This window comes from Myotis myotis, unplaced genomic scaffold, assembly GCF_014108235.1.
Source record: "Myotis myotis isolate mMyoMyo1 unplaced genomic scaffold, mMyoMyo1.p scaffold_m19_p_23, whole genome shotgun sequence".
Taxonomy (NCBI): domain Eukaryota; kingdom Metazoa; phylum Chordata; class Mammalia; order Chiroptera; family Vespertilionidae; genus Myotis; species Myotis myotis.
Window position 1 is genome coordinate 1,235,035 of NW_023416328.1, and position 16,589 is coordinate 1,251,623.

The 16,589-nt window shown below is 57.0% G+C and overlaps 1 protein-coding gene across 2 annotated transcripts; it reads left to right on the forward strand.

The window, feature by feature from the left end:
- The first annotated feature begins 2,381 nt into the window (after positions 1-2,381).
- On the forward strand, positions 2,382-16,185 carry RHCG (Rh family C glycoprotein). Of its 2 annotated transcripts, none has more exons than XM_036355831.1 (11): positions 2,382-2,673; positions 7,539-7,725; positions 8,439-8,589; positions 8,944-9,091; positions 9,744-9,910; positions 10,176-10,313; positions 10,452-10,588; positions 11,096-11,220; positions 11,356-11,429; positions 14,535-14,616; positions 15,784-16,185. In XM_036355831.1, exons 1-10 carry the CDS (start codon positions 2,487-2,489, stop codon positions 14,601-14,603), a joined length of 1,383 nt encoding a protein of 460 aa, XP_036211724.1. In that variant the 5' UTR covers positions 2,382-2,486; the 3' UTR covers positions 14,604-14,616; positions 15,784-16,185. The 2 variants fall into 2 exon arrangements, with proteins under 2 accessions (XP_036211724.1, XP_036211722.1); XM_036355829.1 differs by having other exon boundaries at positions 14,535-14,627; positions 15,784-16,184.
- Positions 16,186-16,589: the final 404 nt, after the last annotated feature.

Genomic DNA, 16,589 nt, shown 5'->3' on the forward strand with positions numbered 1-16,589 from the left:
CCCCGCGCACAAGATGGATTGCCCTGCAGAGGGAGGCCCCGCCCACTGGCCGCTTGGGAGCGGTTGCAGAGTCCTCCCCACCCCCACCCATTGATTGCCCCACTGGCCCATGGCCTGGGCCTCCCTCTGCGGGTGATCATGGCCCCCCCACGTCCCCCATCAATCGCATCACACCCGCCTTGGCTGGCCTGGCGCCAGTGGATGTCGATTTGAATATTACGCTTTCATTATTATAGAAGAAGATGTTTAAAGGGTCGGGCCACAGCAGGCACGTAATAATTGGCCCCGCTGGCTGGCATTGTTCCTGTGGTGTCTGGCTGTGTCTCTTTAAAAAATATCCTATATCATAAAAGGCTAATATGCTAAGTGTCCAGTCATCGGGTGGGCTGTTCAACCAATCAAAGGGTAATATGCTAATGATATGCTATTGCCACTCAACTGCTCGCTATGACATGCACTGACCACCAGGGGACAGATGCTCTGACTGGTAGGTTAGCTTGCTGCTGGAGTCCGGCTGATCAGGACTGAGTGAGATGGGCCGGACATGCCCTCGAGCCCTTCCGCGGTCCCTCCTCGGCTGGCCAACCTCCCGTGTCCCTCCCCGGCCCTGATCATGCACCGATGGGGTCCCTTGGCCTTGCCCACCACCCCCCAAGTGCACAAATTTCATGCACCGGGCCTCCAGTATAATATATTGTTATTGATTTCAGAGAGGAAGGGAGAGGGAGAGAGAGAGAGAGAGAAACATCAATGATGAGAGAGAATCATGGATCAACTCCTTCCTACACACGTCCTCTCTGGGGATCGAGCCCACAACCTGGGCCTGTGCCCCTGACCGGAATCGAACCCAGGACCCCTCAGGCCACAGGCCGATGCTCTATCCACTGAGCCAAACTGGCTGGGGCTGGCTGTGTCTTAAAGCAGGCTGCTTCTCCTGGGAAGGGAGAGGGGACACCCCGGTGCCCTGTGCTGGTGCAGTGGGCCACGGTCCAGCCCCCAGCACACTGCTCAGGCGCTCAGCTCCAGGCATTGTATGTGGCATTGGTGGCTTTTACAAACCTGGGATCCAAACTGGCAACAATTTTTTTTTTTTTCCAAATCCAGCATCGGCGAGGGGGCATGGGTACCACACTCACACCTGAGCCATGAGGTGCGTGCTTTGTTTGGGGGGACATGTAACAATTTGCCTCAAAACAAGCCTGCCTCTAGGAATTCACTGAAGCCTGTGCGAAGACTTGTGTACCCGGATGTCCATGACAGCGACATTTCTCATCCCAATCAAATAAAAAACAACCTCACTGTCCAACACCAGGCATTGGCTCCATAGAGCATGGTCTATGCTGCCATTTAAAACGATGTGTAGCCCTGGCCGGCTTGGCTCAGTGGATAGAGCGTCGGCCTGCGGACTGAAGGGTTCCAGGTTCGATTCTGGCTCAAGGGCACATGCCTGGGTTGTGGGCTTGATCCCCAGTGCGGGGCGTGCGGGAGGCAGCCAATCAATGATTCTGTCTCATCATTGATGTTTCTATCTCTTTCTCCTTCTCCCTTCCTCTCTGAAATCAATAAAGAAATATATTTTAAAAAAATAAAATAGCCCTAATCGGTTTGGCTTAGTGGATAGAGCGTCAGCCTGCGGACTCAAGGGTCCCAGGTGCGATTCCGGTCAAGGGCATGTACCTTGGTTGCGGGCAATCCCCAGTGGGGAGTGTGCAAGAGGCGGCTGATCGATGTTTCTCTCTCATCGATGTTTCTGACTCTCTATCTCTCTCCCTTCCTCTCTGTAAAAAATCAATAAAAAATATATTTTTTTTAAAAAAATAAAAAAAATAAATGAAATAAAAGTCCTCATCTGAGGATTTGTTTATAAAATAATTTTTTAGCCTGGCCAGCATGGCTGGCTAGGAGGTTCTAGTTCAGTTCCTGGTCGGGCCACATGCCTGGGTTGCTGGCTCCGTCCCCAGTGGGGGGGCGTGCAGGAGGCAGCCGATCCATGATTCTCTCTCATCATTGATGTTTCTATCTCTCTCTCCCTCTTCCTTCCTCTCTGAAGTCAATAAAAAATATATATTTAAAAGGGGGGGGGTACCCCAGAAGGTATATGCAGGGGTCTCCACAGAGGTCAGGGCCCCCCTACCCATTGCCCTGTGGGCCCTGCTTTCGCTGCTGTTCCTTTTCCCAGCGCTGGCGCCTCTGGGCCCCCGGGTGGGGAGGCCGGGGCGGGAGTGGCGGGTGGGGGAAGGCGGGATCCGGGCCGCGGGTCCCCTCCCCGGCTGGGCGCCAGCGATCGGGGCGGCACCTGGGTCAGCAGTTCCACAACTCGCTGGGGCCGCCCCGCCCCGCCCCGACCCTGCTCGGGTTTTATAAGCCGGTCCGCCTCCGAGCGCCCGATTCCGGCCGCAGCGCGCCCTGCCCCAGTCCCCGCAGCGCCCAGGGGTCCCCGCAGCGCCCGGCCAGGGGTTCCCGCCGCGCCCAGGGATCCCCGCAACATGGCCTGGAACACCAACCTGCGCTGGCGGCTGCCGCTCACCTGCCTGCTGCTGCAGGTGGCCATGGTGGTCCTCTTCGGCGTGTTCGTGCGCTACAGCCCCGAGGCCGACGCCCATTGGATCGAGGGGAAGGAGCCGGGAAACCGGTCCAGCGACCTGGAGAACGAATTCTACTATCGCTATCCCAGTAAGTGCCACCGCCCTGGAGGCCCAGGGCCAGCGCATCCCGGCCGGTCCCCACCCGGCCCAGAGCTGGGGCGCTGGGAACCAGGGCGAGCGCGCGGGAGATGCCGCTCACAGTCTGGGCCCCGCTCCGCTCAGGCGCTCGCCCCTCTCTAGGAATCACGCTGGAGAACTGGCCAGATGTGCACAACCTCCTTTTTCCCTGTGGCAAAGGGGCCCTCGCCGGTTTGGCTCAGCGGATAGAGCGTCGGCCTGCGGATGGAAGGGTCCCAGGTTCGATTCCCTGGTCAAGGGAACGTACCTCGATGGCAGGCTCCTCCCCAGAGGGGCCCTGTTCAGGGTGCGTGCAGGAGGCAACCAATCCATGTGTTTCTCTCACATGGATGTCTCTCTCTTCCACTCTATAGGGAACCCTCACTCACCTAGCTCATCCAGGTGCCCCCCAACCTCCTTGTTAGAGAGCCCTGCCTGATGTCCCCAAAAGACACGAGCCCCATCTTGGTCACCAGCCAGGGGGTGACCCCGGCTCCCTTGCCCAGCTGTGCCATCCTGTCCTTGTTCTGGGGCCACAGGGATGGCTCCTTGGCCTGCCAGGCCTCCTGCTGGGAGAGAGGAGAGGTGTATGGGTCCGTGGCCCCACCCTCTTTGGCTGGGAGAGGGAGAAGGAGCACCCAAGTGCCGAGGTTAAGAGCCTGCCTTGGCATCACCAGACCTCACTGCTAGCACGGCCTCTGCCATTCCCCAGATGGGTGGCTTTTTAGGCAAATGTCCTCACCTGTGGAATGAGGATGACAAATCAGACCGACCTGCCTTCCAGGGGAGGGGTGAGGCTGGGGGGACAGTGCCGGGCATGGAATCTTCACTTCACGATGGAAAATTACCAGAAAAGCATTCAACACAGGAGTTGGGAGGACTGCCCCCATTCAAGCTGTCTCACGAACAGAGGGCAGTATGGCCTGCACTCGGGAATGAAACAGATCTGGGCCCATCACTAAATGGAGTGAGCCCGTTCCCCAGCCACTCTGAGCCACTCTGAGCCTCAGCATGCCCATCTGTGAAATGGGCATGTTATTGAATGCACAGGTCCTTTAGGAAGATGCAAGGTGGCAGGTGCCTGGTAGGACACATCTCATGGCACCGAGTTTCCTCAATAAGGGAGTGGGTGCTCCGTCGCTGACTGTATTGAAATGGAGGCTCAACATCTCTTTCGAGAGGTAACCAAGGCATAGCTCCCTGAATACTGGTTTCAACTCATAGCATGGCACTTCCTTTGGGCTGTCTTTTGCATTGTAAATGCTCTCTGGTGTGGCATTTGTTCCTTTGTTGTGGTGCAGGAAACGGAGCTTAGAGATTTGCCCAAAGCTCTCAACTGGTCAGTGGCACCTGCAAGGGATGCAGCCACGCCCACCCCCACCCTCCCACAGCCCACCTGCTTCCCTCCCCCCATACTCTGTGGCATTGCCAGCCCTTGGCTACGTCCTCAAGAGATTTTGCAGCAATGGCATGATTCTGCGGGTGGCCCTGAGTGTGGGAGAGATGGGTACAGAGCCTTGGGGAACTGAGGGTCGGGCCAGCAGTCCCCAAAGGGAGCAGTTTAGGCTGGGCTGGCCTGCAGAGCTTTGGGGTACCACTGGGCTGCCGTGGCCCATTGGGGTGGGCAACTCTGTCTTCAGATTTTGGAGATTTCTGAGAACTATCCCGGGAGGGAAGAGTGAGCTAGGAAGCCGATTCGGACGCCGAGAGTGAGAGCAGCTGTGTACTGGTGCCCCCTGGTGGCAGCTTTCAGGATGGCAGCCAGCGTGCCACCCTGCCCCACAAGGACCCCAGGTTGAGAGAATGGGTTCTGGGCGGGGCTGCTTGAGTCTCCCGCCACCCCCCCCCTTCCCCCGCTGGGGAAAGAGTGGGCATTAGGGGTGTCTTACCAACTTCCGCTGACCTTCAGCAAGTCGCGAACTCAATGAATGCAAAGCTGGTCAGTCCTGAAAGACAAAAAGAGAAACAGTAGCTAACAGGATTGAGCAATTGCTAAAAAGCCAGGCTTATGTCTGGGCGCTGGTTGGATCACCTCACTAAATGTGCTCCCAAAACCCAAGCAGTGAGCCCTGCCTGAGCTCCGCCACGACTCCCCATGTTACAGGGAAAGACACAGCAGATCAGAGGTTATGTCCTTGAAGGTCGTACAGACTGAACTTTCAAACCATTACTATTTTTTAACTGATTTTGTTTTAGAGAGAGAGAGGAAGGGAGAGGGAGAGAGATAGAAACGTCAATGAGAAACGTCGCCGATCAGCTGCCTACTGCACGCCCCCTACTGGGGATGGAGCCCACAACCAGGCATGTGCCCTTGACCAGAATCGAACCAGCAACCTCTCAGTGCACAGGACAACGTCCAACCAACTGAGCCACACAGGCCAGGGCTTAAACCATTACTATTAAAAGCATTTTAGCCCTAACTGGTTTGGCTCAATGGATAGAGTGTCAGCCTGCGGACTGAAGGGTCACAGGTTCAATTCTAGTTAAGGGCACATGCCTGGGTTGTCAGCTGATCCCCTGTAAGGGACATGGAGGAGGCAGCCAATCAATGATTCTCTCTCATCATTGATGTTTCTATCTCTCTTTCCATCTCCCTTCCTCTCTGAAATTAATAAAGATATATATTAAACAAAAATAAAGATAAAAACATTTTAGGTAGCTGCAAGCTTTATGAAACACTAGAGGCCCAGTGCACAAAATTCGTGCATAGGGGGGTCCCTCAGCCTGGCCTGCACCCTCTCCATTCCAGGACCCCTCGGGGATGTCTGACGGCCCGGATGTCTCACAATCCGGGACAGCTGGCTCCTAACCACTCACCTGCCTGCCTGCCTGATCGCCCCTAACCACTCTGCTTGCCTGCCTGGTCACCCCTAACTGTTCTCCCCTGCCAGCCTGGTTGCCCCTAATTGCCACTGCCTTGGCCCCGGCCACCGTGGCTTTGTCCGGAAGATGTCTGGTCTAATTAGCATATTACCCTTTTATTAGTATAGATACATTAATAAACTGGTAGGTTTGGGTTGTAAATTAGGAACAGTGTGGGAGGTAAAGAGAAAGGAAGCAAGAGAATTAATTGGGGAGGTACTGACAGGGGGGAGGGGAGCTGGCCTAAGGGAGGGGGAAAACAGACAGCCCCAGACAGGGTCTGGGGGAGGTCATGGCACCCACAAGAGGCAAGGAGAAGGACAGGAGAGAGGGGGACAGGCAGGGGGAAGCATGGGAAGCAGAGGGCTCCCTGTCCCTGCTCTCAAGCCACACATGTATCCAGTGGGGTTCCCCATCCCCCCTTCCTCTTCAGCCTTGCCCCTGCCCCCAGGGTCCTCATACCACAAGACAGCTGACACCCCTCTCCTCCAAAGGCCCCCCGATTCTGTTCCTCCCACCTCCCTGCCAGTTCTCAGCGTCTGTCTCCCCCCTCATCGCTTTCACTTTCTGACTCACAGCTCTATTTGCAGGTCTGCCCAATCTCAGACCCCACTCCTTCATGCCACCCTGCCCATCCCTCACCACCCCCACCCCCGGCCTCGGGGTCATCGCCAACCCCCACAGCCAGCACCAGACCCAGCACTCCCTCCCACCCCGCAACCTCTTCCCACTTCCCTGTGTTTATCAACAGCCCCGCCAGCTCCCCTCCCTGAGCTGTGGTCTGAAGATATCACCTCCCGCTGCCTCACACCTCTCCCCCGGTCTGTCACCCATCCCATCTGTCCTTCCCAAGAATAACCACAGTGCCAGGCACGCTGCTTCACACACATTAACTCAGTGTCCCCACCGCAGTTGGAAGCATGCTGACCCATGAAATGCGGTAAGACACGGAGTCAGAGGCAGGCGCTGTGAACGCGGGGCGAGCTGCCGTCTGTGGAAGCTCACTCAGGTCTGCACGCAGAAGCTCAGAGCTCAGAGCTCAGAGCCCCACAGCTCTCCTGCATCAGCTTGCGTGGCCGCTCCCCTGCCCCCTATTCTGCAATGTGCCCGTTCCCCGTGGCTGCCCCTCGCCGTGGCCAGGCTGCAGTGGGCACCAGGGCCTCTCCGCCTTTACGGGGCTGCTGCCTCACCTGCCTGTGAACTCCCACCTGGGTTTCTCTGCCCAGCGGGCACATCTGGGTGCTGCTGAGGGACCCACCACAACCACTCCATTCATGGATATTTATTTATTTATTTGTTTTTTAAAAAATATATGTTTTATTGATTTTTCACAGAGAGGAAGGGAGAGGGATAGAGAGTTAGAAACATCGACGAGAGAGAAACATCGATCAGCTGCCTCCTGCACACTCCCCAACTGGGGATGTGCCTGCAACCAAGGTACATGCCCCTGACGGGAATCGAACCTGGGACCCTTGAGTCCGAAGGCTGACACTCTATCCGCTGAGCCAAACCGGTTAGGGCTATTTATTTGTTTTTAAATATTGATTTCAGAGGAAGGGAGGAGAGACAGAAACATCCATGATGAGAATCATGGATCGGTTGCCTCCTGCACGCCCCACACTGGGGAGCGAGCCTGCATCCCGGGCACGTGCCCTGATCGGGAATCGAACCGTGACCTGCTGGTTCAGAGCTTGACGCTCAACCGCTGAGCCACGCCGGCCAGGCATTCATGGATATTTATGGAGAGTCTCCGTGGCACTTTCTTAGGAACTGGGGAACACCAGAGTGAACACAGCGGGCGTGGGCCTGCAAATTGTAATGAGAACTAGACAAGAAAGAAGAGGGGTGTCCTGAGAGAGAGCCGCCTTTATTTTTTAAAAATGTATTTTTATTGATTTCCGAGAGGAAGGGAGAGAGAGAAACGTCACTGATGAGCGAGAACTGGCATCACCCGCGGCTGCACTCTCCCCACAGGCTTCCAGGACGTGCACGTGATGATCTTCGTGGGCTTCGGCTTCCTCATGACCTTCCTGCAGCGCTATGGCTACAGCTCCGTGGGCTTCAACTTCCTGCTGGCGGCCTTCGGCATCCAGTGGGCGCTGCTGATGCAGGGTTGGTTTCACTCCTTCCACGACGGCTACATTCTCGTGGGCGTGGAGAAGTGAGTGCGGCGGGGGCGGGGCCCGGCGGCTGAGGGGCGGGGCCTCACGAGGGGCGGGGCCTGGGCCAGAGGCGGGCTCAGGGGAGGTGGGACAGGTTGGGGGCGGGGTCTGGGTGAGGGGCCGGATGGGGGCGGGGCCATGTGAAAGGCGGGCCCAGGGGTCTGAGTGGTGGAGCTGGGTGAGGGGCGGGGCTTCTGGGAGAGGCGGGGCCTGTATTAAAGGCCGGTCCAGGGGCGGGGTCTGGGTGGTGGGGCAGGCTGGGGGCGGGGCCTGGGTGAGGGCCCGGATGGGGGCGGGGCCATTGAAAGGCGGGCCCAGGGGTCTGAGTGGTGGAGCTGGGTGAGGGGCGGGGCTTCTGGGGAGAGGCGGGGCCTGTATTAAAGGCCGGTCCAGGGGCAGTGTCTGGGTGAGGGTGGGCCCGGGGGCGGGGCCTCGGAGTTACGGGGCTTTGAACCCACTCCTCATCATCCAACCTGGGTACCCCGAGCCTGGAGCCTGTGACAGACACCACACGTGTGCGTACACACACACACTCTGCTTCCCGATCAGCGAGTCTCCAGGATGGCTGGGTGTTCTAAGGGTGTCTCCCTCCCCCTCCTTCTAAGTCTGAGGCTGCAGGGACACCTCAGCGGCTCCCTTCCAGGGGCGGGGACTGGGTCCTTCGTCCTGACACCGCAGCCCCTGAGCCCCTCCCGGACCCGTCTCCCCACAGCCTCATCAACGCCGACTTCTGCGTGGGCTCTGTCTGCGTGGCCTTCGGGGCAATTCTGGGCAAAGTCAGCCCTATCCAGCTGCTCATCATGACTCTCTTCCAAGTGACCCTGTTCTCAGTGAATGAGTTCATCCTCCTCAGCCTGCTCAATGTGAGCAGGGGTCGGAATGGGGGTGAAGGTGGAGGGGACACTTGGGGAGACCGCAGAGGGGTAGCGAGAGAGAGGCCTGGGGAGACATGCCAGCTGGATTCCGTTCAACCTTGGCACGTCTCTTAACCCTATGAACTCAGTCTCTAAAGTGGGAGCAGGGACATATATTGGGCATGCGTACAGCCTGGGCTCAGGGACCCCCACCTTCTCCCCTCCCCAGTGCACTGGTCTGTGGGAGTCCCAGGCTCATGAAGTCAGAGACAGCTGGGCATTGTCTGTGCGTGGCTTGGCGAGGGCGTGCGGGGGGGTGGAGGGGAGAGGACATCAGAGCGTGACTGGCCCCTTGTTCCCAAGGTGAAGGACGCAGGGGGCTCCATGACCATCCACACATTCGGCGCCTACTTCGGGCTCACAGTGACCTGGGTCCTCTACCGGCCCAACCTGTACCAGAGCAAGGCCAGACAGAGCGCCGTGTACCACTCGGACCTCTTTGCCATGATCGGTGAGGCTGCCACAGGGACTGAGGGCCCACGTGATGCCTGAGGGCCGCTGTGGTCACACTGGTCGCTGCCGGTTCCCCGTGGGGGGAGGGAGGGTGCTCACGGACCCTTCCAGAATCCCCGATGCTTTGGCAGCCACCCTGTGCTTTCCCCAGGCTGCCCCGGGGCCGACACTGTGGTTCCCATCCTGGGGCCAGGGCGGGGTGCTCCATCTCCTCCCTGTGCCCATTCATTCCAGAGAACACACATGTCCGCCACCCCCTCTGGTCTCTTAAAACCTAGCCAGTGTGGCTCAGTGGATAGAGCGTCGGCCTGCGAACCGAAGGGTCCTGGGTTCGATTCCGGTCAAGGGCACGTACCTCGGTTGCAGGCTCCTCCCCCGCCCAGGCCCTCGTCAGAGCTCAGACAGGAGGCAACCAATCGATGTGTTTCTCTCACATCGATCTTTCTCTCTGTCTCTCCTTCCTTTCCACTCTCCCTAAAATCAACGGAAAAATATCCTCGGGGGCGTGAGGTAGTGAGCGAGGCGGGGCGGGGGGGACCTTTAAGAAGAGCCCCCAGCGTGAGTACAGGGACAGGGACGGGAGACAGCTGGGCATGGCCCACCCATCTAACGCCTCTTCTCCCGCCCCCGGCCCCGTCTGGTCTGGACAGGCACCCTCTTCCTCTGGATGTACTGGCCCAGCTTCAACTCGGCTGTGTCCAACCACGGAGACGCCCAGCACCGAGCCGCCATCAACACCTACTGCTCCTTGGCAGCCTGCGTGCTGACCGCGGTGGCGCTGTCCAGCGCCCTGCACAAGAAGGGCAAGCTGGACATGGTGAGCAGGGGGCGGGGAGGGGGGGGAGGCCGTGGGGACCTGGGGAGGGGTGCAGCTCCGACCGCCTATGCCTGGTGGGCACACATCCCCAGGCCCTGCCAAGGACTCTGTGAGGCAGGCGGCGTAAGGATCGTTGTACCCATTGCACGGATGAAGAAACTGAGGCTCAGAGAGAAAAGAGCTGTCCCGATTGCATAGCTGGTTTTCCGCAGAGCTCTGCGTGCGGGAGGCCTGACGTCCCGCCCGCCCTGCCCGCCCTGCCCAGGTGCACATCCAGAACGCCACGCTGGCCGGAGGGGTGGCCGTGGGCACCGCCGCCGAGATGATGCTCATGCCTTACGGCTCCCTCATTGTCGGTTTCATCTGCGGCATCGTCTCCACGCTGGGCTTTGTGTACCTGACGGTGAGGCTCGGAGCGGAGTGGGGGGATGCAAGGGGGGGATGGGGAATCCTGGGTCTCTGTATTGAGACTTCCAGAATCCTGGCCTCCCCGCCCCCAGCCTTAGCTCTGGGCCTGAGCAGCACCCCTTCCCCTCCCCAGCCATTCCTGGAGTCCCGCCTACGGATCCAGGACACATGTGGCATCCACAACCTGCATGGCATGCCCGGCATCATAGGCGGCATCGTGGGTGCTGTGACGGCGGCCTGCGCCAACAGTCAAGTTTATGGACAGGAAGGGTACGTATGGCCCGGCCGGCGTGGCTCAGTGGTTGAGCATTGACCTATGAACCAGGAGGTCACGGTTTGATTCCCTGTCAGGGCACATGCCTGGGTTGCAGGCTCGATCCCCAGTAGGGGGCGTGCAGGAGGCAGCCGATCCATGATTCTCTCTCATCACTGATGTTTCCATCTCTCTCCCCTCTCCCTTCCTCTCTGAAATCAATAAAAATGTATTTTTAAATAAGGAAGGGTACAGATGGAGGAGATGCAGGGGACCAAGGCTGTGTCTCTCTTCTGGTCCTTCCCCAACGGGACGCCTCTTTTTCACGGGTCTCTCTCCCCAAGCTCTGTCCTTCCACAAACGTCTGAGACCGTCTGATCGCTCCCATGCCCCCATTTTGCAGATGGCAAGGCTGAGGCCCGGGGCTTGTGGAACAGTGGCGCCCGCTCACATCTGTGGAGTGGCAGCACGGGGTTCCGTGGCCTCCCTGAGGGGCCCTGACCTGCCTCCTGTCTCCACCCCAGGCTTGCCCACGCCTTTAACCTTGACGGTTTCAAGACTGAATGGTCCGCGAGCCTGCAGGGCAGTTTCCAGGCCGCAGGCATCTTCGTGTCCCTGGCCATGGCCCTCGTGGGCGGCCTCATTGTGGGTGAGTGGAAGTGGCTGGGCCAGGGGAGGCGGGGCCGTTGTGACACTTGGTGGTCGGGGAGCCCAAGAATTTAGAGGTCGGGTTAGGCCGAGAGGAAGTGGGTCCTGACCTCTTGTGACCTCTGACTTTCCTTAGGAGGCATTTTGAAATTACCCATCTGGGGCCAAGCTTCTGATGAGAACTGCTTCGAGGATGCGGTCTACTGGGAGGTGAGTTCTACGGACTTGTCTCGCCCCAAGCCCCACCCCCGGCACAAAGATGCTGTCTCCCTTTTCCCCTGAGCTGGGGCCTGGGGAGCCTGGTACTGAGGGGTGGGGACGGAGCCCACACTACCTGCTCCTTCCTCCCGGAGGCTGTCTCCTGGGGTTGAAGGCTTTCATCTAGAGCAGTGGTTGCCAACATGGGGCACATGCCCCATAGGAGGGCAATTTGATTTTTAAGGGGGGCAATTCGAAAATGAGTTATTAACAGTGAACTTTTGCCGGAGCCGGTTTGGCTCAGTGGATAGAGCGTCGGCCTGCGGACTGAAGGGTCCCAGGTTCGATTCTGGTCAAGGGCACTTGCCTGGGTAGTGGGCTCGATCCCCAGTAGGGGGCGTGCAGGAGGCAACTAATCAGTGATTCTCTCTCTTCATTGATGTTTCTATCTTTCTCCCTCTCCCTTCCTCTCTGAAATCAATAAAAAATGTATTACTTAAAAAACTAAAAAACAGTGAACTTTTTGCATTTCTTCTGGTTCTAGGGGCCTCATGTACAGTCTATAAATATATATTGTGATATATTTATGCATTTCAGCCTCTATTCTATGTTTTAAAACTTTATATGCTAGTTTTTCATATTATTCTTACTAGTATTTTTCCAACAATTTCTTAGCGATTTCTTCCTCGGTACTTCAACTGTCCTTCCATTCTTTCATTTTTCTCTGTCATGGATGCCATGTTCTTTGGAAGCTTGTTGAGACCAAGCTCATGGCCTTTGAGGCTTCTTCCACATGAATAGGAGCTCAGTGTTTGAATAATGAGAATTCTATATCATGGGGGAGGGGCGGGGCATCAGGATGTTAGAAACGCTTAGATGGGGCGTGGCCACAGGAAGGTTGGGGACCACTGGTCTAGAGCAATGAATCGGAGAGTGGGGTCCCCATCAGCATCCCCTGAGAACTTGTCCCTCCTGAATCCGAAACTCAGGGGGAGCATGTCTGCCTCCAGAGCCTGTTCCCCAAGGCAGACCCCGCCCCCCGTCCCCCAGAAGCAGGGCTGCCTCTACGGGGGAGGCTTACTCCCAGCTCCCTCAGGGCTGCTGTGGGTGCCTGTGCAGAAACCCAACCTGCAAACATCATTCTAGAAGCTGAAAGTCGTGGGATGTCTTTTAAAACATGCCATGGTGTGGGCTCCCTGTGACTTCGGGCAGGCCTTCCTCCCCAGGAATCATATGGGAGGTGTTTACCTGTGTTTGTTAGATGATGAGGATGGCTGGGGCCCCTCCTTGTCGCCTGCGCTTCCCCTCATGACAAAGACGGGGACCTAGCCTGTGTGTGTGGCCCCTGATATGAGGGTCGGCCCATGATGGCCTTTCATTTGGTTCTGTATTTTTAAAATATATTTTTATTGATTTCAGAGAAGAAGGGAGAGGGAGAGAGAGAGAAACATCAAAGATAAAAGAGAATCACTGATCAGTTGCCTCCTGCACAACCTCTACTGGGGATCAAGCCCAAAACCCAGGCATGTGCCCTTGACCGGAATCGAACCCGGGACCCTTCAGTCCGCAGGCCGACGCTCTAGCCACCTAGCCAAACTGGCTAGGGCTCAAGTCTTTCTTTTTGTTTTAATGATTTGCCTAGATTTTTCTTGCACAGCCAAGATGGTATTATACACCAATTTGGTCCCCTGCTCCTTCTCTTTACCTCTCACCAGAAGTGTTCGGTTTCGTTCATTCTTACTAAACTCTCTGTTTTAGCAGCATAATTATTTTCGCTTCATATTTAAACTCAGAACTTAAACTATTTTAGACACCACAGTTACAACCCACATGGATTTAATGCTAATGAGACAAACTAAAAAAACACCATCAATGTTTGCTCCAGGTTCTGTTTTGATATTTATAATTTACTAGAGGCTTGGTGCATGAAATTCATGCACTGGGGGTGGGGGGTGGGGCCCTCAGCTCGGGCTGCACCTTCTCACAGTCCGGGAGCCCCCGGGGGATGTCCGGCTGCTGCAGAGGTGGGAGAGGCTCCCCCACTGACCACCAGGGGGGAGCTCCTGCATTGAGTGTCCCCTGGTGGTCAGTGCACGTCAGAGCGACTGGTTGTCCCACCGTTCAGTCGATTTGCATATTATATTAGCCTTTTATTATATAGGACTCTAAGTTCACACCTTTTCCCTGCTGTATACCCTTCAGCCGCACTCAGTAGAATCCTGTGCCCGAGGAAGTGAGCCACTGTGGGGCTGGACTTTGGGAGGTTCATCTAGAATATGACTTCCCAGAGGGAGGGGGGAGATAGCAGTCTTTAGGATTAAATCCTAAGGCAGGGCTGGCCCTCTTCACCCCACACAACTGACGGATCCACTTCTGGCCTCCCCCACCTTACTTCTTTTGTTTGTTTGTTTGTTAACCCTCACCCAAGGATATTTTTCCATTGAATTATTTTATTTTATTTGTATTTATTTAGTAATATATATATACACATATATATATAGATTTTTTTTTTTACTTTTCCATTGATTTTTAGAGAGTGGAAGGGAGGGAGAGTGCAAGAGAGAGAAACATCAATGTGAGAGAGACACATCGATTGGTTGCCTCCCACACATGCCCTGACCAGGGATTGAGCCTGCAACCAAGCTACATGCCCTTGACAGGAATTGAACCTGGAACCCTTCAGTCTGCAGGCTGACGCTCTATCTATCTCCTGAGCCAAACCGGCTAGGGCCCTCACCGCACTTTTGGAGCTGCCTGCAGTTCCGGGAGCTTAGCATGCTGTCTTGCCTCTCACCGGGCACACAAGTGGGTTCGGCACCACCGGAAGCCCCCCAGGCCGGGTTATCAGCCTCTCGTGTGCATGTAGGACACTCGAATGCTTTCCCATCACTCTGTCTCGTCCTGGAATGCCCAGCACCCTGGACAGTGGCAGACGTGACCTAGGGGCGTGATGCACAGTAAAGACTGCCCTGCTCCTCGACGTGCAATCCACACGATGACCAGTAGGTGGCGCCCGCCACACACCATTTGCGGCTCCCGACTTGCCCAGGCTGTTCTAGTTCCATGGGGGACACCCGCCCTCCGGGTCCTCCTCTGAGCTGCCTCCTTTCTCTGCAGGTGCCCGAGGAGCCCAAGAACGCTGCCTCGCATCATGAGGACTCTACCCTCAAGGCACCAGAACCCTGAGCTCCCAGGGCAGGTGAGAAGCAGGTAAGGGGAGCGTGGCTTGTCAGTGGGGGAATGGATGGGCAGGTTCTCCCAGCGGGGGGCCCAGCCCTGGGATTCAGATACCACCAGCAAAGGGGCAAAGAGAAAGCATCAAAGAAATAGAATAGAGCCCTCCTGCCTGGAGTGGGCACGCTGGCGTTGGTGGGAGAGACGCTCGGGGTCAGACCGCGTGGCACACACAGGGATGTGGGCGAGGTGCCCGGGTCTGGAATGAATGATGGCTTTGCCGCTTCACAGCCGAGTGCCTTTGAGGGTCTCCTCTCTCTGGGGACTCAGTCTCCCTTACTTGTATTTTTAAATATGTTTTTATTGATTTCAGAGAGGAAGGGAGAAATAGAAACATCAATGATGAGAGAGAATCATGGATCGGCTGCCTCCTTACACCTCCTACTGGGGATCGAGCCCGCAACCCGGGCATGTGCCCTGACCGGGAGTCGAACTTGACCTTCTGGTTCATAGGTCGACGCTCAACCACTGAGCCACGCCGGCCGGGCCTGAGTCTCATTTATAAAAGTGGGGAGGGCAGGACTGGCTCTATTCAGTCCATCAGCTGGAGTAAGCCCCTCCCTTCCTTCCTCCTTTCTGTCAACTCACATTTCCTTGCCCCTCTGGGGAGGCACCGAGCCCTTTCTCCAGCCTTCTGCATCCAACCCTCCAGAGACCCCCACAAAACGGGTGCGATTACTCCCCTCCATTCTTTTATTTACTTACTTATCTTTCCTCACCTGCGGATATCTTCCCATTGGTTTTCAGAGAGCGTGGAAGAGAGAGGGGAAGACAGAGAGAAACATCGATGTGGGAAAAACACACTGACCGGTTGCCTCCTGCACGCGCCTGCAGCCACGGTACCTGTCCTTAGCCGGACTTGAACCTGGGATCCTTCGGTCCGCAGGCCGACGCTCTACCCACTGAGCCAAACCGGCCAGGGCCTCCCCTCCCTTGAATAGACGAGGGAGTTAAGGCTCAGAGAGGTTCTGAGCTTCCGGGTCACACAGCTCACAAGTGGATGAACTTGGGGCAGGAGAGGACATGGGGGTTTAAGGAAAGAGAAAGGCCAGGCTGTGACCAGTGGCTTTGGTGCCTGACAAGGCTAAGCAGGACCTGACCGTGGCCCCTCCTCTCGGCTCTCTCCCTGCAGGCTCCACAGACAGTCCCGGCGCCCAGGAGGAGCCGGTGCCGGCCAAGCTGGGCACGCAAGGGCAAGGGGAGCAGCACCCCGCCTGCTGGCATGGCCCAGGGTGCCGCCACCCTCGCTCCCCTTCGCTGCCTGGACATGAAGAAGGAGGAGGAATAGACAAAGTGGACGGACAGGCCAGGTTCCGGCTGCAGGACGCCGGCCACCAGGGATCCCAGTGGCCTCACTCAGGCAGGAGCGGGGCTGAGCCTGGAAGGGGACCCAAGCCCTCCCCGGGCAACAACTTGACTGCCAGCCCCCAGCTGCTGGGTTCTCGGCCTGCACGACCCATGCTCCCTGCCCCCACCCCACCCCACCCAGACCTCTCTGTGCCATACGCCCATGGCGGCCTCTGTGAATAAAAGTTCTAGGTGTTCTTTGTAACATGGGTGCAAACACTGCAACAGTTTGAAGGAGAACAGGATGCAGAGACCTGGCTTCCAGCCCCAGTCCTGTGACCGCCCACCCCAAGCTGCCATCCACGCTGCAAGGGAAATTACCCCAGGCTTCCGGGGAAGAATTTGGGTGTGCTGGAGCCGGCCCCTGCCTGGAGCCCCCTGGCAAGGCTCAGCTTGGGGACTTGGGTATTTCCCCAAGGGCCCCTTCTTACTTCACATTAGCCATCCCAGAAACACACCCATGTGAAATGGCCATGCCTCCTGTGCCCCGGTGGCTTCCCAGAATGGGTCACCTGAGTAGGGTTTTGGAGGCTGAATAGGAGTTTACTAGAAGGCTGGCAAAGCGACAGCATGGGCAGAGGCTCAGGGATG

What these genes read in the sequence shown, in the direction of transcription:
- RHCG (XM_036355831.1), top strand. Translation starts at nt 2,487, where the DNA reads ATGGCCTGGAACACCAACCTGCGCTGGCGGCTGCCGCTCACCTGCCTG. An exon ending in AGAAGGGCAAGCTGGACATG is followed by an intron (nt 9,911 to 10,175) that starts GTGAGCAGGGGG and finishes CGCCCTGCCCAG; the next exon opens with GTGCACATCCAGAACGCCAC. An exon ending in CGTGGGCGGCCTCATTGTGG is followed by an intron (nt 11,221 to 11,355) that starts GTGAGTGGAAGT and finishes GACTTTCCTTAG; the next exon opens with GAGGCATTTTGAAATTACCC.